The 17,129-nt window shown below is 39.6% G+C and overlaps 4 protein-coding genes and 1 non-coding gene across 9 annotated transcripts; 4 read left to right on the top strand and 1 right to left on the bottom strand.

The window, feature by feature from the left end:
- Positions 1-291: 291 nt before the first annotated feature.
- Positions 292-10,609, top strand: LOC124326217 (gastric triacylglycerol lipase-like). Of its 2 annotated transcripts, XR_006915520.1 has the most exons (23): positions 292-605; positions 1,004-1,147; positions 2,223-2,436; positions 2,530-2,670; positions 3,257-3,325; positions 4,351-4,675; positions 4,735-4,825; positions 5,840-6,041; positions 6,112-6,299; positions 6,389-6,490; positions 6,552-7,245; positions 7,326-7,387; positions 7,451-7,578; positions 7,654-7,768; positions 7,835-7,997; positions 8,063-8,146; positions 8,214-8,372; positions 8,460-8,544; positions 8,612-8,712; positions 8,778-8,822; positions 8,886-8,969; positions 9,039-9,155; positions 9,263-10,609. XR_006915520.1 is itself a non-coding variant. In XM_046784930.1 (22 exons), the coding sequence occupies exons 11-22, from the start codon at positions 7,039-7,041 to the stop codon at positions 9,096-9,098; spliced, it is 1,293 nt and encodes a 430-aa protein (XP_046640886.1). In that variant the 5' UTR covers positions 292-605; positions 1,004-1,147; positions 2,223-2,436; positions 2,530-2,670; positions 3,257-3,325; positions 4,351-4,675; positions 4,735-4,825; positions 5,840-6,041; positions 6,112-6,299; positions 6,389-6,490; positions 6,552-7,038; the 3' UTR covers positions 9,099-9,240. The 2 variants fall into 2 exon arrangements, 1 of the variants encoding a protein (XP_046640886.1); XM_046784930.1 differs by lacking the exon at positions 9,263-10,609 and having other exon boundaries at positions 9,039-9,240.
- Trnac-gca lies at positions 1,764-1,835 on the top strand. The gene has a single exon. It is a non-coding gene; the product is annotated as a tRNA-Cys (tRNA).
- Positions 2,594-4,482, bottom strand: LOC124327752 (glutamate receptor ionotropic, delta-1-like). Its single transcript, XM_046786748.1, has 7 exons — positions 4,396-4,482; positions 4,031-4,189; positions 3,776-3,962; positions 3,484-3,698; positions 3,251-3,379; positions 3,025-3,173; positions 2,594-2,957 (listed from the first exon to the last, which is right to left on the bottom strand). The coding sequence occupies exons 1-7, from the start codon at positions 4,480-4,482 to the stop codon at positions 2,594-2,596; spliced, it is 1,290 nt and encodes a 429-aa protein (XP_046642704.1).
- On the top strand, positions 10,393-16,767 carry LOC124326167 (gastric triacylglycerol lipase-like). 4 transcript variants are annotated; one of them, XM_046784846.1, is made up of 15 exons: positions 13,819-13,936; positions 14,052-14,254; positions 14,311-14,385; positions 14,455-14,739; positions 14,811-14,872; positions 14,944-15,071; positions 15,148-15,262; positions 15,332-15,494; positions 15,577-15,660; positions 15,744-15,905; positions 15,984-16,068; positions 16,127-16,227; positions 16,300-16,344; positions 16,413-16,496; positions 16,599-16,767. In XM_046784846.1, the coding sequence occupies exons 3-15, from the start codon at positions 14,341-14,343 to the stop codon at positions 16,656-16,658; spliced, it is 1,419 nt and encodes a 472-aa protein (XP_046640802.1). In that variant the 5' UTR covers positions 13,819-13,936; positions 14,052-14,254; positions 14,311-14,340; the 3' UTR covers positions 16,659-16,767. The 4 variants fall into 4 exon arrangements, with proteins under 4 accessions (XP_046640803.1, XP_046640802.1, XP_046640801.1 ...); XM_046784845.1 differs by having other exon boundaries at positions 14,052-14,258; XM_046784844.1 differs by having other exon boundaries at positions 14,052-14,385.
- LOC124326212 (gastric triacylglycerol lipase-like) lies at positions 10,614-12,843 on the top strand. Its single transcript, XM_046784923.1, has 12 exons — positions 10,614-10,838; positions 10,911-10,972; positions 11,045-11,172; positions 11,249-11,363; positions 11,433-11,595; positions 11,660-11,743; positions 11,826-11,987; positions 12,067-12,151; positions 12,224-12,324; positions 12,385-12,429; positions 12,507-12,590; positions 12,667-12,843. Exons 1-12 carry the CDS (start codon positions 10,623-10,625, stop codon positions 12,724-12,726), a joined length of 1,305 nt encoding a protein of 434 aa, XP_046640879.1. The 5' UTR covers positions 10,614-10,622; the 3' UTR covers positions 12,727-12,843.
- Positions 16,768-17,129: the final 362 nt, after the last annotated feature.

The raw sequence follows: 17,129 nt of genomic DNA, 5'->3' as shown, positions 1-17,129 counted from the left end.
AGTGTCATAATTCGTCGCTGTGTGTGGCTATTCCTGTATTCCAGCATGACGTCAGTTTTCCCCATGAAGCGCCATGTGAGCAAATCGAGTACGAAGGATTTGTCTGGTTGTCGTCGTTTTATTGTTTATTCCATTAATTTCCAGTAAATTTTTTTCTAACCGCTTATTTCTAAATATTCATTTAAAAATAATAATTTCTAATCACTTGATTAAATAACGTCAAGTTGCTATAAAAAGGGGAAGAGATCGGACAGCAAAAGCAGGAGGAGTTAGGAGTTAGGAGGCAGGGATAGAAAAAAAAATCCATAATGGCCGCTCGCCCGCCATTTCTCTGCTTTATTTCATTATTCATTATTGTTCGTTAGAGTTAGAGTAGACTATCCAGTATCCTTCAGTTTTCAAGTGTCTCTGCTCTAATGAGCTCGTGTTATTGGGGCACGAACCTTGTTAAATGTGCAATGATTTCGTCATTTCGTGTTGAACCATGTTAACCTACAATGTGTATTTTCTTTCATGAAATTTGAAACCTGTTGCTGTTCGTGCAATAGCAGATTCATCAATTTTGGAAAACAAGAAAAGCCACCTGATCAGAGAGGAGAATTTCAGTTAATATTTCTAGCGAGTTCTACTTTGATTTCATTATTGAATAACATTTAAGATTATTTGTTTAAATTAAGATGTTGATTGTGCCAGTGATGTGAAATGGGGGTAGACTAACTTGTAAATCTTCCATCTCTTTTTGTCAAACAAGTTATAACTGGAATTCACACGTTTTAAATTTTAAGATTTCAATTTCTGTGTGTTCATCTCTTAAAAGTAAATGCCATTAAATAGTCAAATTTAAACCAATTATCATCCTTTTTTCCACGTAATCCTCTCCCTCTTTAGAATTAAGTGGTTTAATCCATAGTTATATTTTAATGTACATGAAGATAACTTGACAACGTGTAGCTGTATCTTTCTTTAATCAATAATTGCTTAACTTTTATTTTATTTTTACCAGGTAATTCGTGGTATTAATGACTTGCAGTTCACTGAGAGAAACTGGAAAGGCGAAGCAATCGGAGTGCCAATATCGTGAGGGTTTGGTAAACCGCCAGTTGCCGTTTCGGAATCATCACCGGATGTTGTCAGTCATGAATACTTTGTAAGTTTACAACATTTGAAACGATTTCCTATAGCATTAGAGCTGTGATAGCAAATTTTGAATGAGAGACTAGCACAGAAAATGCACAGGCACCAGCAGAGACAGGCAATGGACCAATAAATTCTGGTGTGATGTGGTTGTTTGTTATAAGGGACATGAAAACTTGTATAGGAATTTTTTTTCTTTTATTTACTTGTATGCAAAACCCAGCAAAACCATCTGTTTGTTCTTGTTTACACCGCCCCGCTGCTCACGTCTAATTTTGGTTACAAAGGATTTAAAGCAATGGCATTAGTAAAAACTGATGGCTATTACGTGTAAACTTGAATGTAACTATTGTTTTGCAAATATTTTTTTAAGTCTTTTATTTAACCGCTTTCAAGGGAAACAATCAGAAGCACTTATCCTCCTCTCTCCCAATCTGTGTATTTAGTTTAATGTTAGGGACAAGATTTTGATTTGACGCGTTGCTACAGTGCCCTTATGAAGATAGGATTATTTGAATTTATCGACGGTTTAAAGTCAAAACAGGAAATGCACTAGATATGGAAATGAGTTAAGCGTTTCAAACAATGTTTTCTGGCTTATTATTCGTACCGGTTGTTGTGGAAGATGTGGGGGTATAGCTCAGTGGTAGAGCATTCGACTGCAGATCGAGAGGTCCCCGGTTCAAACCCGGGTGCCCCCTCTCTATTTTTCGTATCTGGAATTGTTTTCAAATGAGCTTCCGTTTTCCGTTCACTTCAAAGATGATTTGTTGTTTTTTAAGTTACGGGCAACCAACAGGGAATCCAACGCAATTGCAGGGTATCAATAGATTTTAATGACTGGATCACTCACCTTTTTTTAATGATCTTGTTGAATTCTTTAAGTTGCTTTAATCACGCAAATCCATTTATATTTTATTGTGTGACGATTGAACTCCGCTTAATTCGAAACAGGTGTCAAAGTTGGTCTCCAAAATCCACAAAAATTTGACGGTATTTTATTAGAATTCCATTTATGGCTGGCAGTTTTGCGCATCCTTCCCTCTCTTTTATCAATAATCTCAAAACAAGCTTCTACGAATACTCAGTTGGGCGTGTTGGCATAGTGCTCCAGTTCTCCAAGGTCTCACATTGTTTTCTCAAAGGTGGAACGCGACAGATGGCAACGTCCACCATGTTTCATTTGTATTCCTATAGCCGTGACACACTGACATGCCAGGAAGAGCAATTTTTGTCAAACATGCGCGATGGCCAGTTGCCTTATTCATTGACTTCCTTCGTTTATTTCCAGCTGAACGTAAAGTGCGTATACAACTTCATGTATCTATAGTATCAGATTGTTTTCGTGTACAGTTAATTTTTATAACATAAAATTGTCTTCATCGTTTTCACAAGGTGCCGAGTTTCTACCAAGTCCTCAACCGTCCTTCCTACTATTTTAATCAACACAGAATACGATTTATTCTTCTTCTATAATATTGCTGGATGATTCCTCGATGCTGCTGTCATTTGCCGATTCATCTTTAATAGTTAACGGTAACTTTTTCTTAGATTTTTCAATGCGGTTGCTTGTTACTCTCGGTCTAAAGTGGCGCTTAGACTTAGCCATTGAAACGATTAGTTCCAAAAGAAAAACTAAAATGGAAAGACACAGTCCAACTGCAATGACGAGGAATGCTCCGGTCAAATTTTTGAAAGATAGCGAGGGATTTTTTTCCCGGGAACTTTTTCCATTGGTGGGTTTTTCGTTACACGGCGAAGGCAATGGGCGAAACCACAAATCCCAGTAGTCCATCAGCCCGGTTTGCTGAAGCTGCAGTAATCTAAATTTAATTGTGAATCAGAAGAATGACGAAAACATTATGAGGGTCAACTTAATCATTTTCTTACCCTAGATTAACAGCTGTGGTGTAGGGACTGTTTTTCGGTAGAGCCAATGAAACAATAATGCTGGTGAATCCTTCATTTGCCAACTGCAAGTTACAATTGCCAGTCTTTTTAAATTCTGCTCTCATTGCGTCTTTGAGGTAATCGTTGGACTATTTTCACGATTAATTAATTTCATTTAATGCCATTTTTCCCTGTTAAACTGTATACTGAATTTTTTGAATTTTACTTCCAGGAAAGTGGTTCGTGATCCTGGTTTGACCTGCTGAAGGCACTCGGATAAATAGGCGCACCGAGAATTCGGGTAAGATTCAAGTTTTTTTACTATCTTAGTAAATACATCCGGGTTGTCTTTTTTCTAGTTCCGGTTAGAATTCAAGAAAATGTTCATAAAAATGTGTTTCAATCTTTCTGGGACTGCTATAATAATTAGGGTCCAGAATAATTGAATTTCAAACTTGCCTGAATTAAGCGATCGACAGTTCCTTCTCTGACGAGTAATTTAATATCGCTTTTTTCGAAAACGTCGTAAATGGAATTGATTAGCGGACAATTGACCGGTGCCACTATGTAAGTGAAAAGAGTCGAGGAATAGGCTTGGGTAAAGATGAAAGCCGCCAAGCACCAAGCGCCAGCCATCAAACGAATGGGTAACCGTTTTGATCTGCATGGCTCACCTGTTGAAAGACATAAATTTTTTTTTTAATTCTTATTTAACCTTAAAAAATGTGCGCCATGTTTTATCAGATCGAACCTTGAGACAGCAATACCGCGAAAACGTACATCTTATAGTCTCTGCTGGTCTTTGCTTCGGCTCCTGTTTTATCTCCGAGTTCCATTGTGTCTGTTTCCTTTCTGAATGAGGATCGATCCAGATATTGTTGAATTGAATTCAGAATTTCAATGACGCATGCAATAGATACGCCGACTCCCAACCAAATCTTTGAATAGAATAACTGATGTTATGGTCACCAAGTTTTTAAAACAAAATCGATCCAACTGCACAAACCGGCCATTGGAATGGTTTGATGACGGCGTTGATGTTGGCCGTTTCATCTGGGGCGGGAATAAGTAAAGCGAAATGGTCGTACGTCCAAGGCAATGTCAAGTCGACAATGGTATTGCGATGAATTGTTGGCAAAATATAGTGGACCAGTAAATCGGATTGCTGCGTCGAACAAAAAGAAAAATAGGTTGCAATTTATTCTTGCATTTCTCAGCATCTTATTCTGTCAAGTTAATCTTTTAATAAGTAATCTTTTATCGCTTTTATCCACTTATTGTTCTTATTTTGAGCTATAGAAAACTTGTATACTTTTCTATCATTAGAGATTGATTTAGTGTTTACTAAAAGTCCGGCGATCAAAAGAAAACTTGGAAAGATGACTCAACTTTATCAATGATGTAGTTCATTTGTCCTCGTCCCACTGCCGGCTCCATTTCCACTTCCACTGGGACCATCTCGTACCTACAGGACGAAATACGATGTACAAAGAAGAGTCGAGATGAAATCTTAAGGTTTCATGTGTGCTGTGGTTACGTGAAATTTAAACTGGCCGAAAGGAAGTCGAGGACAACGCCTCCTTTAGCTGACCCTGTCAATCGTTTGGGGTTACCACTCCAACGTGGCTTGAGAGGGGGAATTAATTACCAGGTAATGAAAATGAGACATGTATGATTTATCGACAAATTTGATTGATTGTCTATACCCAGATCACGCGGAGATGTCGACCCCTTAGCAGATTCGATGTCGACGTGGAGCGAATGAAACAGCCGAACGAAACGAAGGAAATGAATACAGCAGGTAATTTTAAGTACATTGTGAGAAGGTGACTTTTCTGTACGCGTTTGCACGAAATCGCTGAAGCTGCCGAGTCTTTAATGTAGAGTAATGCTGTTGTGTAGAGCTTTTTTTTAAATCAAAAGGTATGCACAGAGCAAAAAGTCGTGCTACTCCTCGACTAGTGCGCACCATAACGGGGGTTGGTGGGTCGGGCTTTAGACTTTTTAAAAAGCTTTATAGTTGTAGAATCAATTAGCTAGGCAGAAAGTACCCAAATGCAAGTAAGATTCGTTGTGGGGTGACCGAAAATTTGATGGAATTGACAAGAGTGTAACACAAAGATGATGAACAATTTATGATGGCCGCCAAGGGAGACCGACTTGAGATCCTTTACAAATACCACTCTTTAAGTCTTTACTAGCATTTTCGGGTTTATACTATTTATGTCCTACAATTTCACTGAAGAACTGACACGTGTGATTTCCGAAACGAGCACTGCTTGGCATTGGTCGTCAACGAATCGGGTTGTGTTATTAATATTCATCCATTCATTCATATTTTGAGCGAATCCGACCAACAAGCTATTTCAATTTCCAAATCATTTATGCGCACCCGCCACCCGGCCATACTGCCTTCTTATTGTAATATCTGAAACGTGAAGTCCAATGTCTATGAATTCCCCGCCATCGGTCGGTTTTTACAGCTTTTTCTAAAAATCTAATTAACCTAGTAAATTCATTATTAATTATCCTATTAACTGTTAAATCCAAAATTATTCAATTATTATCATTACGTTTTTACGTACCACAATTGGTGTTGATTGAAGCCTTTTTTATTTGAGGTCGCAGAAGCTAATGGTTTCGTTTTCCTGTAATAAGAGGTAATTTTGGGCTTTTTATTTGAGATTTCCTATCTGTTTTCAGTCGCTTTAGTTCATTATTTTTATGATAACAATAATTAACTTAAAATTAAGCTGTTGTCTAAAATTTTGAATTTGTTTTTTTAAATTACGAAAATGTGGTTTTCTATCGGTAGATGGCTATTCCACTTTTCAGATTTCAGATTCGGAGTGACACGAAAACAAATAATCTGCTGCTAGTCTGCTACGAATGTGGGACGATAGTCATCGCTTCGAGAAAATTTATACCTTACACTTACAGCATGGGCATAGATGACAGTCAAGAAGATTTATTTGTTGGGCCTTGGGGGGGGGGGTGGAAGTGGGGACTCCCAACAGGTTTTTAATCTCTGCTCTACAGTTGTTCAATAAACCAGTTATTCCAATCAATTTATTCCAAATTGTGTAGGAAATGATAGCCAACCCACCCCTTTTGGATAGGTGCCATCGCTATGGGAGAATAGCGTGTCGAGTTATCAGTTCCCATCCATCGCAGAGCAGAGTGACGTGGGCGATGGATCAATCCAGTCTCAGCAGTTGTTTTGTGAAATGGCACCTTGTTCACACCAATTTCATCATCATTGAGATTGCAGAAAGGTAAGATCAAACATCAAAGTAATGTATTACACAGATTTTTGCACTGAAACTTGTTGTCCAGTGACTTGCATCTTTGATGTCATCCTCAGGGGAATGCCGATTTAAAATTACCAGTTATTCAACTCTAATGGATCTCTAGTCAAGTCGTTATCATCGCGTCATCTGGTCAAGGTCGTCTAGTATATGAAACGGTCAGTCCACCATTTCCATTTTTTGGAAAATTCTGATAATTACCAAAGTGTGTTTCTCTAGAAACAAACCAACGAGAAATCGTGCCAAAAATTTAAGTTTTGACCGGTGGTGCTGTGCGCTTGATTTGGACACGTCTTTGGTGTAACACAATGGTGCCGGAGGTGCCCACTACAACGCCAGACAACGCGAACGATTTCCTGTATGATGTAAACTCTCATTCCAATTTTTCCTAAAGTAACCCAGCAGCCGAAAGTGCGCACTAGGAGCTCCTCCTCGTCGTTGTCTTATCTCTGTTGTGAATAACGGTCCCAGTGCCGCATTTGGAGGTTAACCAACTCTCGCTGACATTTTTCTTTTTGCTTAACTGGATCTCGAGGGCGAACCGGTTTTCTGGCTGACATATGCGACGAACGTGTGCGCATACATACTAAAGTTAATGTCAGCATTTACAAAGACTTGCCAAACCATCCAGTGATCCTCCAGCTTTTGTGACGTCCAGTTAAATAAGCACCAGTTTGTTGTGCGATCGATTTGTTTTGTTGTCGTCATGATTTTGAGGTGGCGAATCAAGTGCTTCTACGGGTTCGCTTTGCTGGTGACAGCCTCGTTAAGTGGCTGCAGTTGTACTGACAAACATTATGGGGGTGCTAACAAATCACCAGCAGCCCGTACCGCGATCAAAAGTTGGCGGAGGAAAGCCCAAGAGCAATTGCTAAATCGTTTGCAACCGTATCCAGAAAATCTTTTAACGCCAGTACATCATCTGTGATTTTTTTAATTTTCTATTGAACAATTTCTGTCTGATAACCGAAAAATTTATTTTGATTTTGACAGCCGCAAATCATTGAGAAACGAGGCTATCCAGTCGAGATTCATGAAGTCACAACAGATGATGGGTGAATTCTAATTAATTAATTTTTTTTTCTGGTAAATGGAATTAATCGAATGTTATCATTTAGGTACATTTTGGATCTTCACCGCATTCCGGCCAAATCGTCGAGCGGTCCCAAGCAAGTGGTTTTCCTCCAGCACGGAGTTGCGGAAAGCTCCGCCACTTGGCTCGTCAATCCTTCCAGTCGATCCCTACGTATTATGGCAAATCAGACAATAACGTCGTTTTTAAAGTTATCGCCTTATTTCTGTTGACGTATAATCTTTACAGCATTATTGCTGGCTGATCAATCGTACGACGTGTGGCTCGGGAATGTGCGGGGCAACAGGTATTCCAGGAGACATGTCACCCTCAATCCTAAAAAAGCGGATTTTTGGAAATTCAGGTATTATGTAATAGCACGTGATTTTCTTTATTGGAGTTAACCAGCAGAATTTTTCTTTCCCGTTAGCTGGGACGAAATTGGGAATTATGACCTGCCGGCCATCATCAATTATATCCTGAAAGAAACTGGCCAGCCGAAAATGTCTTACATCGGACACTCGCTGGGATGTGCTACGTTCTTTATCGCTATGCTCAAACATCCGGAGCTCAACGATAAAATTGACACCATGGTAGGCATAATTGCGATTACGATTTAATATTTTTTCAATTTTAATTCGTTAATTTACGATTGCAGGTTGCGCTGGCACCGGTGTCGTCCTTTGCCCATTTCACCTCTCCAATATTTCGCCTTCTGGCTCCGCTCGGTAAAACCTTGGAGGTAAAATTTCATTCCAGTTTTTTGTTTGTTCTTATTATGCAAATGTTTCGGGTCTCTCGTTGACTAGAAATTCTTCAGGCTGATTGGAACTTGGGGATGGCTGGACGGCGAAGGTTTCGGAGAGATTTTCTTCCGCGCCGTTTGCGGATACACTTACAAACAAGCCAAATTTTGCAGGGACTTGATCATTTTCGTCACTGGGCCAAACCCAAATAATCTTGACCCGGTAAATCTTCTCTTATAACTGCAAAAGAAAAGAAAAGATGAATTAGCCAATTGTACTAGAAAAATGTTGTTTGGATATTTTTAACAGGCTATTGCTTTGCTTGCCATTTCGAACGTTTTTCGAGGGACATCAGTGCCAGTGATTGCGCAATTTGCCCAAAATTTCCAAGCAGGTATTATTACAATTTACAACGCAGGATTGCAAACTTAATTACAGGATTTTTAAATTCATTTTTGCAGGGGATGTGTTCCAAGCTTACGACTACGGAAAAATAGGTAACGAGAAACGATATGGATCGAAAAAGCCGATGGAATATAATTTGAAAAAAGTCACAGCTCCGGTATGTTCAAATATTAAATATGAACCTTAATTATTCCCTTATAATTTGTATGTTTTATCTAACAGGTGTACGTGTTTTCGGCGGGTAAAGACCGAATCGTCTCCCCACTGGTAATAATTGATCATCTTTTAAATAATAACTGGCAATTGGCTAATTTTTATTGTATCAATCAGGATGTCGACTGGCTTGAGACTCAACTTGGAAATCTCAAAGGATCTATTCGTATTCCATATTACGATCACATTGATTTCATCTGGGTAATCGACTCGATTGTTTTAGTATAAAAAATCTAGTCAATAATTTAAATGTAATTATTATTATTTCAGGGGACAGATGTCAAAGAAATCGTGTATGATCAAGTCATGGCCCTTTTACCGCCACCATAAGCTCAAGCGTACCTCTTCGTCTTCTATGCAAATGAAATTCATATATAAACATGTCAGGTAATTTATTCATCAAGTTTGCACCACCTGTATACATATTGTATTTATTAATTGAAAGTTATTAAATTCAATTCTTGTTATGAAATGAATTGATCAAAATTCTTCAGAATTATTTAAGGATGGAAGAAAAGGCCATGAAGGGCTAGGACCCGACTCTTGGACGTTTTTCAAAAAGGTGTTGGTTGCTGATGGTGAAAAACAAATAGGTGCTGAAACATTTTAAAAATAGAAAAAACCAAATAGGTAAGAGCCAAGCTCGATGATGGGTCAATCGGCAACTCGTCACCGGACACATAAACAAGTATCCAAAGGAACTCGTTCGTAAGTATAAAAGAACGGCCTATTATGCAAATTAGTTCAGCCAAAAAGAAATATGACCGTCCAACAGGAAGGCGAGAAAGGCTGGTTGTATAGGTTACCCACACACAAAAAAAAAACTTGATCATAGAGGGAAAATGACGGTCTAATTCTCAAAATGGTCCGTAAAACGACAGCCAAGTTTAACGCAGAAATTTTTGACCCAGCATTCCGGTTCTGAAAATAAAAGGGAATTGAACAGAAAGAAAAATAGTTAACTGGATCACGAAATAAAAGATATTTCTAGATGGTAGCGCAGCGCTAGATAAAGAAATGTTTGCGGTCTTCAAATGCCAGTGTGTGCGCATCCGATAACTAAAACCGGTCTTCCTCCGGCTAAGAATAAAATGTCTATAGGACTTTATTGTGTGGGTGTGGCCTCACAGCAGTAACGATTTTATTAATTCTGTCTGTTATTTTGGGTGAAACATTCACAGGTGAGAACTTACAGCGCTAAAAGTCATCAATCTCAGCGTGAAAATCTCTCGTGGATAACTCATCGTCTTTGTAAGTACTCCCTACTCGATCCTTCACATAGAATCACAAACATTTTTAATTAACCGATTCAATTGCCATAAATATGGTCATTTTCTTTGAATGAATGATAAGAATTTCAGGTTTTCAAGGTCGTGAATAGTTTGGCATAAGCGTGACCCGATCTAATATACTAACTCTGCTGCCGAATAAAATCATTTGGTTCAAGATACAGCGGCGCCCTGTTCAGAAGCGAATAAAACTTCCAACAGAAAGCGGAATGATGAAGGATATATAACGGTTCCCAGCACCGCCGCACATGGAGATTTTCCTAGTCGCCCAGCCGCTGATGGCGTATGTACGCAACATTTTTTTGTAGAACTCTCACGTCGTGTCAAAACAGGTTTCTCGTCTATAAAACGCTTATACAAACATGCGAGGGGCTATAACATCGATCCAACTAGTCGCAAAATTGCCAGTAGGTTTCTGGCTCTGGCTGTGATAGTATTTGACCTTTTTCTCATGTTGGATTGATTTCGGTTGATTTCAATCGCAGTTTGGGTCGTATATGGTGAGGATTGTGCGGATTGGGTCATTGTTACGTCAGTTGTTGGACAAGTTTCGGAAAGTGTCGTCATGATTTTAAGGCGGCCAATCGAGTTCTTCTACTGTTGGTTATCTTTTATTGCAATCTACCCGAGTACCTGCAGTTCCATTGAGAAAAATCACCGCGGTCTCAATCGATTTTTTTCCGCACGATCGATCCTCAAAAGTTGGCGGAGGAAAGCTCAGGAGCAATCTGCCAGACTCTTCGATCGACTTCCACAGAATCCGGAAGTTTTCTACACACCCGTAAATAAAATACTATTGCCTAATTTAATACGTACCGTTTTTAATTCTTAATATCTGATTCTCAAATTTCAGCCAGAAGTGATCAGGAGCCGGGGCTACCCAGTCGAAGTTCATCACATCACTACAGATGATGGGTCCTTAAATTTTTTCTGACTTATCTCTTTGAGCGATTGTTACTAAAGAAATGCATGTCAACATTTAATCAGGTACATTTTGGAAATTCACCGCATTCCGGCCCAATCGTCTGGCGGACCCAAGAAAGCGGTTTTCCTTCAGCACGGGGTCCTCCAGTCTTCCGGCACTTGGCTCGTCAATCCTTCCAAGCGCGCCCTTCGTAAATATTGCAAAACTAATTTGAATTTCCCGGGCAAAATTTTTTAAACGCATTCCATCCTGTATACATTTCGTAGCATTTTTACTGGTAGATAAATCGTACGACGTGTGGATCGGCAATTTCCGTGGCAACAGGTATTCCAGGAGACACGTCACCCTCAATCCCGATGAAACCGAATTTTGGAGATTCAGGTGAGAAACATTTTTAAAAAATCTTTTCCTGCTAAAACCAATTATTGACAATTTGATGTTAAATCACAGCTGGGATGAAATCGGCAATTACGACCTGCCGGCCGTCATCAATTATATTTTGAAAACAACTGGCCAATCGAAATTATCTTACATAGGACATTCGCTTGGATGCGGAACGTTTTTCATCGCTATGGTTAAACATCCGGAGCTCAACTCTAAAATTGACATCATGGTATAGTAGGTTATCTTAGTATACTTAATTCTAATAATCTAACTTCTCAAACCTGATGACGCAGGTTGCCCTGGCACCGCTTTCGTCCTTTGCTCATTTCACTACCCCCCTTTTCCGCTTTTTAGCTCCGCTGGATCGAATCATCCAGGTATGAAAATAGAATCTTTCTACTAAATTGGGCAGCTGCCGCGGGTGATGATTTATTCATCTTTGTACCTCTTATTATTTAGAGTTACCTCCAGATGGTAGGAACTTGGGGATGGCTGGACAGCCAAGGCTTTGGCGATCGTTTCTTCAATTCCCTGTGCGGTAAGACTTACACCGTGGCCAACCGTTGCGCGGACTTGATACGCGCATTTTCTGGGCCGAATCCCAGCAACAATTTCGACCCTGTAAGTCAGAGACTCACCAACAAATTTCGTATGAATAGATAGTGAAAATTGAAATGTCCTTCTGATTCATGGAATGAAGACTGTAGTGCCAGGGATGATTGCAAATGCTTTCCACGGGACGTCGGTTCCTGTCATCGCCCAATTTGCGCAAAATTTCCAAGCAGGTAAAATAATTCTACAGGTGGAAAATTAATAACGAAGAACTTTGACTTGATGAGTTTTTCTTTGCGTAATAGGGGAGACATTTCAAGCTTACGATTACGGGCCTCGAGGGAACATTATGCGCTACGGATCGACCAGACCGATGGAATACCACCTGGATCGAATTACAGCTCCGGTATATTATTGTTTTGTTAATTTAACTTTTTTTTATGGTATATGCTTGATGTCAAAACAGATTTACGTGTTTTCGGGAGGAAATGACCATATTGTTACGCCATTGGTAAGTTAATTATTCATTTCTTTTTTAAATCAAATCTCAAATTTTACTTTAACCGTTGGATCGTGCGCTATAATTAGGATGTGGACTGGCTACTGACTCAACTTACAAACATGAAGGGATCCACCCGCATCCCAGAATACAATCACGGCGATTTCATATGGGTAAGAACAAAAACAATGTTAAACTTGATTTCGAGCCAAAATAACAAATCTATTCAACGAATGTTTATGCCAACAGGGGACGGATGTCAAAGAAAAATTGTACGATCAAATCATGGCCCTTTTACCGCCACCATAAGCTCAAGCGAAACTTTGATTCGTCTTCTGTGCAAATGCAATCCATAAAATAACATGTCAGGTAATTTATTCATCAAGCTTGCATACCACTAACAACACCTGTATACATTGCATTTTTAATTAAAAGTTTTTAATAATTTCTGTTATCAAATGAATTGATCAAAATTCTTCAGAAATATTTAAGGATGGAAGGAATGGCTAACAAGGGCTTGGAACTGACTCTTGGATGTTTTTCAAAAAGATGTTGGTTGCTGTTAGGAGAATAATTTGCTCGGCCAGCTGAGGTTGTTCTCACCGAAACAATCGATCAAAATGTCCCGAGGTTTTGGCATTTCAAGCTGCGGGTGTACGGATCTTAACCTCTCCTTGATTTTTAAAAGAAACAAAAAAGTCATTTTAGTTAACGGTAAAACATGGGCTGCTGTCTGATGGTGAAAGAAGAATAGGTCTTTGTAAAAATAGAAAACTAAATAGGTAAACCAAGCTCGATGATGGGTCAATCGGCAATTCGAGTACCCAAAGGAACCCGTTCCTTACCCGTAAGACTAAGAACGGCCGATTATGCATATGAGTTCAACCAACAAGAAAGGTGACCATCGAACAGGAAGGAGAAAAAAGGCTGGTTGTATAGGTAACCCACACACAAAATAAAACTTGATCATAGAGGGAATCATATATACTCAAAATGGTCAGTCAAACCAATGTCACAGTGAACGCCAGACAAAGTTTAACGCAGATGTTTTCGAGCCAGCATTCCGGTTATGAAAAAATAATAAAATATGAGGAACAGAGCAGAAAGAAAACTAGTTAACTAGATTTCAAAATCAAAATTATTTCTTAATGGTAGCGCAGCGCTAGATAAAGAAATGTTTGAATCTTTGCGGTTTCCGAATTCACGTAAGAACCGATGTACGTTTTGTTTTTTGTTGGAATGAAATCCGTGCTAGTCTGTTCTATGCACATCCGATAAGTAAAACCGGTCTTCCTCCGGCTAAGAATAAAATGTCTATAGTACTTTATTGTGTGTGTGTGGCCTCACAACAGTCACGATTTTATTAATTCTATCTGTTATTTTGGGTGTTTCATTCACAGGTTTAAATATCAAAGAGAACTTACAGCGCGCAAACAGCCATCAATCTCAAGGTGAAAATCTTCTGACGAAAAAAACCTCGTTCAACAGGTTATACTCGGTGGATGACTCATCGTTTTTTGTAAGTACCTCCCTACTCAATCATTACATACAATCACAGGCATTTTTAATTAACCAGTTAATTTCAATTGCCATCAATGTGGTAATTTTCTTTGAATGAATTATTTGAATTTCAGGAGTTCAAGGTCGTGAATAGTTTGGCATAAACTTGACCCGATCCACTCTGCTGCCAAATAAAATCACTGGGCTCAAGATACAGCGGCGCCATGTACAGAAGCGAAAAAAGGGTTTCTTTATTTTATATAACATGAGGATGTAACGGACTAACGGTTCCCCCCGCCGCACATGGAGATTTCCTAGTCGCCCAGCAGCTGATGGCGTATGTACGCAACATTTTTTTTTTTTTTTAGAATTCTCACGTCGTTGTCAAAACAGGTTTCTTATGTATCAAACGCTTATACGTACATGCGAGGGGCTATAACATCGATCCAACTAGTCGCAAAATTGCCAGTAGGTTTCTGGCTCTGGCTGTGATAGTGTTTGACCTTTTTTCTCATGTTGGGTTGATTTCAATTGCAGTTTGGGTCGTATATGGTGAGGATTGGGTCATTATTACGTCAGTTGTTGGACAAGTTTGAAAGTTTCGCCATGATTTTAAGGCGGCCAATCGAGTTCTTCTACTGTTGGTTATCTTTAATTGCAATCTTCCTGAGTGGCTGCAGTTCCATTGAGAAAAATCACCGCAGTCTCAATCGATTTTATTCCGCACGATCGGTGCTCAAAAGTTGGCGGAGGAAAGCTCAGGAGCAATCCGCCAGATTCTTTGATCGACTACCAAAGAATCCGGAAGTCTTCTACACACCCGTAAATAAAATTACTACACCCGTATTTACTACACCGGTTTTAATTCTTAATATCTGATTCTCAATTTTCAGCCGGAAGTGATCAGGAGCCGGGGCTACCCAGTCGAGGTTCACCACATCACAACAGATGATGGGTTCTTAAATTTTTTCTGACTTATCTCTTTGAGCGATTGTTATTAACAAAATTCATGCCAACATTTAACAGGTACATTTTGGAGATTCACCGCATTCCGGCCCAATCATCTGGCGGACCTAAGAAAGCGGTTTTCCTTCAGCACGGGGTCCTTGAGTCTTCCGGCACTTGGCTCGTCAATCCTTCCAAGCGCTCCCTCCGTAAGTATTTTCAAAACCAATTTGAATTTCCCGGGCAAATTTTTTTAACGCATTTCATCCTGAATACATTGTTCAGCATTTTTACTTGCCGATAAATCGTACGACGTGTGGATCGGTAATTTCCGGGGCAACAGGTATTCCAGGAGACACGTCACCCTCAATCCCGATGAAACCGAATTTTGGAAATTCAGGTGAGAAACATTTTTTAAAAATCTATTGCTGCTAAAACCAATTGTTGACAATTTGATGTTGAATCACAGTTGGGACGAAATCGGAAATTACGACCTGCCGGCCGTCATCAATTACATCCTGAAAACAACTGGCCAATCGAAATTATCATACATAGGACATTCGCTGGGATGCGGAACTTTCTTTATCGCCATGGTCAAACATCCGGAGCTCAACTCTAAAATTGACGTCATGGTTGTATTAGCATTCTTAATTCAAATTATATCTCACATCTAAAGTTTGACCACGAAACCCTGTGAAATGACTGACTGTGCAGGTTGCCCTGGCACCACTGTCGTCCTTTGCTCATTTCACCAACGCCATCTATCGCATGTTAGCTCCGCTGGATCGAATCATCCAGGTAAGAAAATAGAATCGTTCTACTAATTTGGGCAGCTGTCGCGAGTGACAATTGATTCATCTTTTGTACCTCTTATTATTTAGACTTACCTCCAGATGGTAGGGACTTGGGGCTGGCTGGACAGTCAAGGTTTCGGCGATCGTTTCTTCAATTCCCTGTGCGGTAAGACTTACACCCTGGCCAACCGTTGCGCGGACATATTACGCGTATTTTCTGGGCCGAATCCCAGCAACAATTTCGACCCTGTAAGTGATTCAACTTTTTTTCCGAATGAATGTGTCGATGGTGAAAATTGAAATTTCCTTCTGATTCATGGAATGAAGCCCGTAGTGCCATTGATGATTGTCAATGTTTTCCAAGGGACGTCGGTGCCCGTCATAGCCCAATTTGCTCAAAATTTCCATGCAGGTAAAATCGCTCAGACGGGAAAACTAGAACTTTGACTTGATGAATTTTCTTTGCCCAGGGGTGACATTTCAAGCTTACGATTACGGGCCTCGAGAGAACATTATGCGCTACGGATCGACCAGACCGATGGAATACAATCTAGACCAAATTACAGCTCCGGTATATTATTGTTTTGGAAAATTTTACTTTTTGTTTTAAAATTAACCAGCCATATGAAAATCGTCCAAACAGATTTACGTGTTTTCGGGAGGAAATGACACCATTGTCACACCAATGGTAAGTTAGTTATTTCTTTTTCACCAAAAAATCTCATTACTAATCGTTCGATTGTGCGCTATAATTAGGATGTGGACTGGCTACTGACTCAACTTAAAAACATGAAGGGATCAGCCCGCATTCCAGAATACAATCACCTCGATTTCATATGGGTAAGAATAGCCACCAAAAATGTTAAACTTGACTTTGGAGTTTTCCGATAATATAGCTTAAATTTTAAAAATGTATTCAACCAATACTATTCATGCCAACAGGGGACGGATGTCAAGGAAAAATTGTACGATCAAGTCATGGCCCTTTTACCACCGCCGTAAGTTCATTGCTCAAGTGTTATTTAATTTACAAGTTCAAATCAAAACTGCCTAGGAACAATAATTTAATCCGCAAATTGTTAAATGTTAATAAATTCAATTTTTGACCGACGCTGCTCATGTGATCTCGGACTCGATTACGATCAATCCCGGGAAAAAAACAGGTTTGAACGATGAAGAAGCCGTAGGGCGTTGGCTGTCGCGTGCACAGCTCGTTCCAGTTGCTCAAAATGTCCAAGAGGACATTGATTCCTGGCGCTGTCGTTTCAGTTATTTTTAAATAACCTTGGAATACTGGTTTATAATATTCGAGAAAGAAAAACACAATTCCCGGTCAGTTGTAAGCAAACTCCACCGAAAATTCAATTTCTGTTTCAGCGCTTTTATAGTGTGACCCAGTTTGATGGAATTGAGAGCCCAGGAGCAAACCAACAAGTGCCCAGCTTTTATACGGAGCGGAAATGCTGGCAGACG

This window comes from Daphnia pulicaria, chromosome 2 (genome assembly GCF_021234035.1).
Source record: "Daphnia pulicaria isolate SC F1-1A chromosome 2, SC_F0-13Bv2, whole genome shotgun sequence".
Taxonomy (NCBI): Eukaryota; Metazoa; Arthropoda; class Branchiopoda; order Diplostraca; family Daphniidae; genus Daphnia; species Daphnia pulicaria.
The sequence above is the reverse complement of the archived record's forward strand: the minus strand, read 5'-3'. Positions and strand labels throughout refer to the sequence as shown.

Bases quoted from the DNA above. Each gene is read 5' to 3' on its own strand.
- LOC124327752 (XM_046786748.1), bottom strand. From the start codon at position 4,482: ATGGTCCCAGTGGAAGTGGAAATGGAGCCGGCAGTGGGACGAGGACAA. The intron at 3,963-4,030 runs GTTTGTGCAGTT...TTCTATTCAAAG, and splicing joins TCAAACCATTCCAATGGCCG to ATTTGGTTGGGAGTCGGCGT. The intron at 3,699-3,775 runs GTTCGATCTGAT...GTCTTTCAACAG, and splicing joins CGCGGTATTGCTGTCTCAAG to GTGAGCCATGCAGATCAAAA.
- LOC124326212 (XM_046784923.1), top strand. From the start codon at position 10,623: ATGATTTTAAGGCGGCCAATCGAGTTCTTCTACTGTTGGTTATCTTTT. The intron at 11,173-11,248 runs GTAAATATTGCA...TACATTTCGTAG, and splicing joins TCCTTCCAAGCGCGCCCTTC to CATTTTTACTGGTAGATAAA. The intron at 11,744-11,825 runs GTATGAAAATAG...CTTATTATTTAG, and splicing joins CGCTGGATCGAATCATCCAG to AGTTACCTCCAGATGGTAGG.
- LOC124326217 (XM_046784930.1), top strand. From the start codon at position 7,039: ATGATTTTGAGGTGGCGAATCAAGTGCTTCTACGGGTTCGCTTTGCTG. The intron at 7,998-8,062 runs GTAGGCATAATT...TTACGATTGCAG, and splicing joins ACGATAAAATTGACACCATG to GTTGCGCTGGCACCGGTGTC. The intron at 8,970-9,038 runs GTAATCGACTCG...TTATTATTTCAG, and splicing joins ATCACATTGATTTCATCTGG to GGGACAGATGTCAAAGAAAT.
- LOC124326167 (XM_046784844.1), top strand. From the start codon at position 14,257: ATGTACGCAACATTTTTTTTTTTTTTTAGAATTCTCACGTCGTTGTCA. The intron at 14,873-14,943 runs GTTCTTAAATTT...AACATTTAACAG, and splicing joins CACATCACAACAGATGATGG to GTACATTTTGGAGATTCACC. The intron at 16,228-16,299 runs GTATATTATTGT...TCGTCCAAACAG, and splicing joins TAGACCAAATTACAGCTCCG to ATTTACGTGTTTTCGGGAGG.